Source organism: Nothobranchius furzeri, chromosome 14 (genome assembly GCF_043380555.1).
Source record: "Nothobranchius furzeri strain GRZ-AD chromosome 14, NfurGRZ-RIMD1, whole genome shotgun sequence".
Lineage (NCBI taxonomy): Eukaryota > Metazoa > Chordata > Actinopteri > Cyprinodontiformes > Nothobranchiidae > Nothobranchius > Nothobranchius furzeri.
The window spans coordinates 16637371-16647601 of record NC_091754.1 but is presented as its reverse complement, the minus strand read 5'-3'; the positions used below and the strand labels follow the sequence as shown (position 1 = coordinate 16647601).

The 10231-nt window shown below is 41.9% G+C and overlaps 1 protein-coding gene across 9 annotated transcripts in view; it reads left to right on the top strand.

Annotated features, from left to right (window-relative positions):
- Positions 1-10231, top strand: part of map2 (microtubule-associated protein 2) — a 108224-nt gene that overhangs the window by 87788 nt on the left and 10205 nt on the right. For all 9 annotated transcript variants that reach the window (XM_054747038.2, XM_054747042.2, XM_054747040.2 and 6 more), the window contains 2 exons: positions 39-95; positions 329-636. In XM_054747038.2, the coding sequence (XP_054603013.1) occupies positions 39-95; positions 329-636 (365 nt within the window). The remainder of the gene's footprint in view (positions 1-38; positions 96-328; positions 637-10231) is intronic.

Below are 10231 nucleotides of genomic sequence, written 5' to 3'. Positions count from 1 at the left end.
AAACATTTCTCCTAATCGTTTCTTTTCCCCTTCTGCAGCATTTCGCCCTGAGATGAGAGCAGAGCATCGGATAGGACGAGCCCCTAGTATGACAGGTTGTTTATAATAGTTTTTCTTAAGTACAATTGTAATAGAGAAAATGGCACTAAGGGTCTTGTGATGGATTGTACTACAATAGCTGTTACAACAAACAACAAGAAATAGGCATGCTCTAGATTTAAATCATGATGTGTGTGCTGTAAATATTAGCAGATGTTTGTTTTATTATTCAGCGTTACAGCTCATTTAATCCCACATTTAGTTTGATCCTTATATTCTTCTCCGCCAGTTACAGAATCGATACGCTCCCGTTCAGCTCGCAGTGGCCACTCCACTCCTCGCACCCCAGGCTCCACAGCCATCACACCAGGATCACCTCCCAGCTACTCATCATCTTCCAGGACCCCTGGGACCCCACGCTCTCTCAGTTTGATTTCCCAAGAGAGGAAGGTGGCAGTGATCCGCACCCCTCCCAAGTCGCCTGCGACTACCCCCAAGCAAATCCGCATCATCAACCAGCCGCTTCCCGACTTCAAGAATGTGAAGTCCAAGATCGGCTCCACGGAAAACATCAAGTATCAGCCTAAAGGAGGACAGGTGATGGTCTCTTCCCACAATCCCCACTCCGTCCTCACCCGTTGAACCTTAACTGCTTTTCTGAGTTCCTTCACGTTTCCAGTCTTTCACATATTTCTGTTTTTCCTGTGTGACTTTATGTGGCTTGGATAAGATTTAGTACTAATATAATAAAAAACAACAATATCAGTGTCCTTTAAACCTATTTAAATACAGACTCATCTGCATAGAAAGCAGCTTTCTTTATATTAAAAGATTACGGCAAATCCAAGATCCAAATTTTGAAGAGGCAGCATATAAAGATGTACGTTTTTAAGTAAAATCGTGCTTCTTTTGAATATTTTTGACAATTATTTTATTACTGTAGCAGACTCACATTGGATCGAACAGTGACTTCTCAGCTTATGAACTGAGAGTATTTGTTTCTGAAGTTTTTGTCCTGGCTCTATCATTTGAGGTCACCAACTGAGTCAAAGAAATCAGCATTTCAAATCATTTAGCTGCAGAGAATGTGCATCATTAGTTTTTGAGAAATAGCTTGTTCCAGTTTGATGCTGGAGCACAGAGGCAGCTTCAGCATGAAGCCTGGTGATGAAAACAGCAGTGCATCTGTAGCCATCAGCTCTTACAAGCCTGCACTGATGACCTGATTAGGAATCTGAGCTTTTGCTTGGCATGTTTATAACTTGACAGGTCCTCTGAGCTGCTCTGTGCAGTCAGCCACGAAATGTGGAGGGATCACTTTGTAAACGGGGGCCTGTCATCTGCTGGGGGAAAAAATGGCTTTGGTAGAATTGTACCATTTTTTGCTTATTTTTGCACATTTCTCTACATGAGAAGGATCTTGATAATTATGTTGTTTTATTCATTAATTTTTTTTCATCATAGTCACACTATTGGTTCAAATTTAGAAGAGTTGTGGCAGTAGTCTTGTGGGTTTGGAGGTGCATATTTTTGTTTAATACACACACCTCTGAGCCTGTGCCACTTGTTAAACAGACTTTATTTACTCAGTCAACAACAACCTGTTGTTCATTTGTCCACAAACATTTAATAAGACTCTGCTAGCTCTCCAGTAGAGATGTAAGAAAATATCAACAGACTGAAATAATGCGATATTTAATGTTATGATACTGAATCGATATTTCAAATATATATGTCAATTTTTTTAATAGAGAATTTACATGCAAACATTTACTGTAGTTATTTTGTTTGGTGCAATTCAAACTCCAACAGCTAGGCGGCAGCAGTTTTCACTGAAGGAAAAATATTTCACAATAACACCAAATGTGTCTTGGAAGCATCTGGCCTGAATTTTCCAGTCAAATTCAGTCTTAAAAATGGCTTTTAGTCTCACAATGTATCAAATTGTCTCCTCTGCAATTCTTGCCACTACACACCCCTATTTTATGGTTAGTTATTTTTACAGCGTAGTTTTATTTGTTTTTTACAGTGTAGCAGTTAACAGATATATTTAGTTATATACTGACTGACCAGTTTACCTCCTGACAATGTTAGTATGTAGATAGATGCAGCTTCACTGCCAGCTTGTGTCTTTGTCGGCCTCCTCTCAGACACAAAGTGATGATGGCAGCCTCCGTCTAGACCCAGAGGTGACTACTGACCTCAGTCTCACCACAAGCGGCATAAAACAAAGGTAGCACTTAAACTAAAACATAGAAGGTAGCTTTGCACATTAACTTACCACTCTGATCTCTACTTTTTTTACTTTTTATCTTAAAATTGCAATGGCAAATCTGCAAAACAAGCTAGCCTTTGAACACAAACACAGTCGCAGAACACTCACCCATCTCGTTTGGGTCATCCTTAGGCCACTTCTGTCCGATACCAGAACACACATTGCCAGAGTAAACAAGAGAGCACAAAACACCAGTTCCACTTTTCTATGTTCAAACGTCCTTCGTTGTCCGTGACTTCAAATGGTGTTTTTCTTTTTGGGACTCTGGTAGTTTCTCCTAAAGCTCAAGTGGTAGCAGCCGACTGTTTCTTCTACTCTGATATTTTTGAGCAGAGAAACTCTCACCAGTGGTGTTCTGTTGCTGAATGTGCAAGCCTGTAATGAGTGGAGGACCCAGGTGAATGGCACTTCACAACACAATCATTCATTCACCCATTCACACACCGGTGATGATGAGCTACAATGTAGCTACGGCTGCTCTGGGGTGTGCTGATGGAAGCGAGGCCTCCCGAACACTGGCACCACCGTTCCTCCCGACCACCACCAGGAGGCAAGGCGGGTTATGTGTCTTGCCCAAGGACACAACAGCAGTATTTCCACCACAAGAACGTCAGGGTAGATTTACAGGAACCTCCCGACATGCGTGTGCTTCCACCTGACCGGGCCGTCCGAACGGCCGTTTTTCAGGCCGTTTTCAGGAACCTTCTGAGCAGGTACTCCGAACGGCCCGGTGGAGTAGCTGAGCGGAACCTATATTCTTCAACGACTTTCCATACTTCCTGCTCCTGTGTGTGGAGCAGACTTGTAGCAGTAATGTGACTCGTATCTGCAGCGGTTCTGATCCGTAGCGCTGCAGGATGCAGAATAAACAGGATGGTGGGGGCTTTTCATCCGCTATAGAGTTTAGTCTTTCTTAGTTTTACGATCATCATATTTTTTTTTTTTTGTGCGCCAATTGATCGTGAGATTGCTACCCTTTAGCTTTAGCCAAACTGCGTGTAGCTGCACTTTTGATCCCAAACTTTGGACCGGTTCTGCCAATGTGCCTTTGCTGGTTCCTGTATTTTCGTCCACTGCATCCAGATTACCACACTGTGCGCCAGTAAAAAGCATTTTTCTTACACGTGACTTACTTTTGTTCAATAAAGTTCTGGGGAAAATAGTAGTTCAAAGATGTTGCACCAGTGCTACAAATAGACAGACACGCACAGACATTTTTATTTTCGTCGCACTGTACAGCCCTGCTCTGATATGGAAGAGCCTGGGGGAAAATCAGGACGTCAATAGCACCAACCATAGATATGTAACTAGCAAGAAAAGCTATTTCTGACATTTGTCTGCAGTGGTTTTAGTGCTTTTCGGTGCACCGCTGCTGATACAGCGCCCCTGTAGTGGTGCAACGCTGCAACTGCAGTTAAAATAACATCCATGTTGACCCTTTGCACCGACGTCACCTAATCACGTGGGTCCACCATGGTGGACGGCAAAAGCATGTAAACAGTGAGCGACACGAGTACTAAACAAAGGGAAAAGTAGAGCCTGAAATTGTTTTGCGATCAAAAACAAAAACAAAACTCCTCCAGCATTCCTTCAACTAGTTCATGTTCAGTTATCAGAAGAAGTAGCGCATCTAGCGGGGGCTCATAGAGAGCGGTATGTTAACTAGCTTACGAACGTTAGCTTACGTTCTCTCTGCAGCTGTTCACTGATGTAAACATGTTGCTGACTTTGCCTAAATTCACCCCACTGGATTTATAACATTATGTTATAAACAGCGTTTTACTTTACACCAAAGCTGATTTTTAAAAAGTCCAGATCTCTACCAGCTTCTTTTGCTGGTGGTCTTACCGGGTTCAGCTGCTGCTCTCAGACCGGAATGAGAAGATCTCTGAACGCCGACGCTCATATAAATAAATAACATAATTTTAACACACGTAATCATACATCGGAGCTTTAATATTGTTAATAATTGTCTCGCTTTACACTACAGTGGACGGCGCACATCCTCCAGGGTGAAATACCCATCCATCAGGATTATCAATAACTTGTATAAACACATCACATTTATCCCTGTCTTCCTTGTGAAATAAATGAGCATTAATCTTACCCGGTAAAAACATGTTCGCTGCAAATCTGAGGGCTTAGTCCACTTGATTGATTGATTGATTGCTGCAGTTCGTCTCCGTCCTCAGTCTCCATTAAAGCTATTAAAACAACAAAACGAGTTGAGTTTAAATCCTTGTCTGTTAGTGCAGCCAACCACGCAGCAAGCTAAAACATTTTACAGTCAAACATCGACATATATACTGGACAATTCATTTCCATAGGCTCCAAAAACACATTTTTGAAGAAAAATGGGAGGTGGCCACCACCGCCATTTTGACCGTGTCACAGGTTCCGTCAAGCCCAGACAATTCCACAAAAGGGAAGAGAGGTGGAGCTGAGGGTGGGGCTGTAAGGCTGGGATCAACTGATGACACCCTTTCGAACTAGCTACAAGCTAACCCAAAGCTAACGCGGAGGTGGGAGCTAAGCTAACGGAGGTAGCAACCTAGCTACAACCGGAGTTAACTGTGCACAACACCAGAGCTTCTGAGTCAGAGATACGCCGGGCTGACCGCTGGGTAAAACCGGGTGGAACACAGAGGTCTCCGAGACCTCCACAAGCTGGCAGCCGCACAGCAGACAAGCGCCGCTGCGATCTGAGATGCGCAGAGCTGCCGCTGGGGAGAACTGGGTGGAAAGGTTTCCATTCCAGAGCTCCACAAGCCGTCAGCCCGCGCAGCAGACAGAAGCCGCGATCAGTGATGCGCCGAGCTGCGGGGAGGGGAGAACCGGGTGGAAAACATCGGTCTCCCGAGAGCTCCACAAGCCGATAGTCGGAACCCAGCTCCACCAACATGTTATATTTCAACCTATTTTCTAAAGTACAGCATTATGTTAAATGCACTGGGTTTTACACTATTACATTTAAATTTCATGGTTAAACAGTACATGTTAAAATCTAAGCTCAGCTCGGCAGTGACCTAAAATACATGAATATAATTTTACTTACCGAAAAAATGAAGTGGAGACTCCTTGGACGCTCTATTAGTGCAATTAATGCCACAGCAAGTCATTTTGTCCAACAATTGCACAAAAAATATCCAAAAAAGAATACACAAACTGCACAATTAATGGTCTAAGTTGAGAGACTGAAAATAACCGAACAGTTTTCAGGCCAGACCGAGGCTCTACTGAGACCTTTCCACGGAGCTAGCTCTGTGGTCACGTGGGTCTGATGCTCATTAATTATACAGAATTTTAGGCTTTTACTACACTTAAACAGAAGAGTGAGAAAAAAATTCACCCCCCCTCAGAGTTGTCATGAGTGTAAACTAGATCATTTAAACCAAAAACATGTTTTGGTACCAGGCTGTAAACATGTTTATTTCTGCTGTGAAAATTATATTTTTAACATGAGAGTCAATGAGGATTTGCTCGCTTCTGACACCAGCCCCCAGTGGATGAGGGTGGAACTGCAATTTATTTCACTTCCGCATTGGCCTCAATTTCTGTCCCGCATTGTGGGGGCTTGCTGTCAAATCACCTAAATGAAAGAGATAAAAGGCTTGTTTTGACCAGCTTCACTGGAGTTCCAACGGGTGTAAACGGTCTTTTTGCCGTGCATCATGGCGAAGGAGGCGGTCACATGAGTGCTGTGATGTCATGTGCATAGGGTCAATAGCTGGGGCAGAGTGAAATCAGGCTGGGGTGGCACAAAAATAGCTGGAGGTGGCTGCCACGCAAATTTGAATGCAGGGGGCAGCTCCAGAAAATTTTTTTCTGCAGGTGCTATGAAGGAGCTAGTCTTTTTAATGAGGGTGCTATGAAGGAAGTGGTCATGTGTACCTATTGTTCTCTAAAACACCTTCAACACTAGCAGATACACATGCGTGCACCAAACCTCAACAACGCCTGAAACAATCATTAATATACTTCATAAACATATGAACAATCACTGATTTTTCCATGAAATCATAAATGCATAGAGCCACACAGAAAACCATCTATAGTGTTGCAAGGTTAGCTAACGTTAGTGTTAGCATTTCCAGCGTCAAAACCCTCGACTGCTGCGGCGGTTGAGGGTTGACTCTCTTCATCCAGATCCGTAGGTTTTTGTGTGTCTGAGATCACTTCCAAAGATTCATTCGTTTCTGACTGAACCCGTGGAAGATTGAGCAACAAAAACCGATCCATTTTACCACTAGCTACTAAATACATAAACATAAACATAAACACTAGCTCTACCTTTCACTCGTTCGCAGGTGGAAAATGAGGTCAAAGGTTAACATCAATTTCCTGTTTTGGTTTAAGTTTTTACTATCTATATGATAATTTACTGATTATTTTTGTTTTTTATGTTAAATATTATCACATCCACACGTTAAATTAAAATTTAATTGTAAAAACATTTAAAAAATCTAATATTTACTTGGGGGTGCTATGGGGGTGCAATGACTTATCCAGGGGTAACTATAGCACCCCCTGGCTCCCCCCTGGTGCCACCACTGGGAGCAACCCGGTCATTATCATATTTATAGCTGTACTATGTTAGAACATTGCTAAGAGGCATGGAAAAAAATATTTGAAGCTAGCCTTTTGTGCAGATTTGCCATTGTGGCGTTGCTCACATCTGAAATGAAACTCAGGAAAGCAGCAGTTTGGTGCTCATCCTGACAGGAAGTTGCTCTTTTTCTAAACCTACCATAGTTTTAACATCTCCCCGGTTCTGTTGGTGTGAGTAGCACCTGTAGTGAGCCTCTCTCGGCCCATTGCTCACCTTCACCCAGCTGCTGGCCTCTTTATTGATTGTCCTCATAGAAGCTCAAGGACCAAAACGTAACAGCAGCAGCCAAACACAGAGGCTCTTTGATCTGGAAGTCAGTGCTCCGCTTCATCTCCCTTACACTTTGTCTGTCAGCAGCACACTCTGTGACCTGGACCCAAGGACTGCTGGTATACCTCCTCGCTGTTATTTATGGCACAATGTTCTTTTCTTATTTCGCTCTTCTTGTGAAGGTAAAACAAACAATTCAGGAAGCGGTTTGAGAGGAAATGTGTCCCTTTTTTTTGAATAGTTGCTGAGATTTAGCGTTTAGGAGAATTATTAATTGATTTTGCCCATGTTGCAGCCCTCTGCATTTTTCATAGAATCACATTTTAGACAAGAAGTTGGACTTCAGTCACTTTTTACTGTCAAAACGCAGCTCCAAGGAAAGCCCGACGCACATCCATCGCAGGTCCAATGTATGTACCAGTGATTGACTGACAGAAAAGGTGGTAATTATTATTATTATTAGTTATCCTTTGTAGTTGGAATACTTATTTTTGTAGTGTTTTGGTATGTTCTTTACATAGTTTTGTTTATGTTTGTTTGAATTTATGTAATCAATATACATTAACTGACTACTGGTTAACAGCCAATAGCAACAAAGAAACTGGTTTGAGATTTTGGTTTCACTCAGCAACACAAATTATCCTGAATAAAAAATAATAATAATACATCAAACTTATATAGCGCGTGTTTAGGACACTTAGATGCTTTCATGCACTCTCACATTCACACACTGCTAGTGATGGTAAGCTACTTGTAGCCACAGCCGCCCTGGGGCGGTCTGACAGAGGCGAGGCTGCCATTTGGTGCCGTCGGCCCCTCTGACCATCACCAGCACAGGCAAGTTGGGTGAAGTGTCTTGCCCAAGGACACAAGAGTAGAATACCCCTGGTGGGAGCTGGAATCAAGTCCATGACCCACCGATCATGAGGCAACCCGCTCTACCACCTGAGCTACTGCTGCCCCATGAATAACCCCTAATGAATAACAGTCATTAAGGCAACATTAAGATATATTTTTTGTTCTACCAGCTCAAATCAATAAATTATTCCCTTGAAAAATCTCTGGAATTGTATGTTTTAGTTATAATTTAGTTACATCTCGTGTTTATGAGACCCAACCCAGTGCCAGGATTCATCCACTTTTTTATTTTAAAGCTGACAGACTAGAAGAGAGTGGGTTACGGATGAGTTTAATCTGTGCTTCTGCCTCTCTGCCGAGAAAATGTCACTGATTTCCATTTTCACTCGGAGTGTAAGTTTGATTCTCACGCCAAACTCCTAACAAGTGTTAGGATTCTGATTTGACGATTGCAGAAACCTTTTTCTTTACTGTCCACATACCATATTAGTTGTTTGCTTCTGTGATTTATGATGAACCACAAAAGAAAAGGAAGCACATTTTTAGTAGCTTTCTTTAAAATAATTTATTTATTTTACCAATTTTACATTGTCCTAAAATAAACAGTATTTCAAAGCCTTGTTTTTGCATTTAAAACAAAAAGATGCATGTCCTCGTATTTCATGCACAAACAATGTAGGACATATTTGTTGCTAAATGTCCTGTTCGATAAAAATTGTGTTATCATTGCGAATGCACAGAACCGAGTCTGTTGTGTCTGCCTCTCACTCCTGTTTTTTCTTCTTGCAGCTATGACGCACGTTTAATCATTGCTGCACACTCCCATATTTTATCATCTTCACACTCTAAACTCATGGTCCTTAACCCTGAACTGCATATCATTTGCATTTATTAGTACTTTGAGGGACCTCTGCAGAATTGCCTTCTGTTGTCAAACAGTGTAAAGCCATAAAAACATAAATAAGTTTATGAAAAAGTAATCTGACAACAAATAACTGCAACATTGTTCAGTTTAGCCACTAAAACCTCATAAACGTCTCATTTTTTTAAAAGTAAATTATACATATAGGGCTTTGAGAGTAGTTAGCCATTAATTTGCATGGGTAAGTCAGTCTCAAAATCCATTCTGCTGTATTTTAAAGTTGTCCCACCTGCTTGCTTAGAGTACTTGCATTGAAATTGTGTTTATTTAGGACGGCAAAGGAACTGAAACATGTTTTATTTTAAGACTGAAACGTTAAAAGACTGGGTGATGCAAATTTTGAGACTTTCCTGAAAGCCAGAGCATTATGCCAGCCCATTACTCACCTCCGCCCTTGCAGGTCCTCATCTCCACTGTTAAACTTGACTATAGCCATGTTAAGTCACTGCTATGTGGGTCCTTGGGCAGGCGGGGCTACTCAGCAGGAGGTGGAAATGTGAGTCCTTGTCCTGTAAACCCCATGATGTGTGTGTGTTGTGTTGTGTCTCTGTAGTGGTAGTGATTCGCTTTTTACCGCTTGATGTTTAGTTAAAGAGCAAGTAACCCCCTACAAGAAACTTACGTCACTCCCTCTTCATGTTTGAAAAATGCAACAAATGCCGCTAACAAATACACACACACACAGGCTCACAACGGCATTGTGACATCATAAGGACCAGTTTACATCATAGCATACCTCTTAGCCAATAGCGGTGGCAGATTTAGATTCTAATGCAGTGCAGAGTTTTTACCTGACAACGGCACAACACTGACAGTTTTAGGCAGAAAATTGCAATTTTAACTAAAATGCACTAAAGTGCAAAACTATTAACTACACGTGTCTGCAGCACGATTAGACACACATTTATATAGTTTATCAGAAAAAAAGTTGACTTGGGGGCAACTTGCTCTTTAAGTGACTCATTCATTCACTCAGTTGTGTGGATGGTTGTCGTCTCATTTTCCTTAAAACTGGGTTACATAGTTTAAAATGTTTAAAGTAACATCAAAAATGCTTCATTTGACTATCTGACCCTATTTTATGACATAACGTAGGTAATCTTTCCATTACCCTGCTGGAAAAACCAGCATAGACCAGCATAGCTGGTAATCAGCAAAGACCAGCAAAGACAGCAAGGAAGCCATGCTGGTCTTTGCTGGTTTATAAACCAGCATGGACCAGCAAAGACCAGCAAGGAAGCCATGCTGGTCTTTGCTA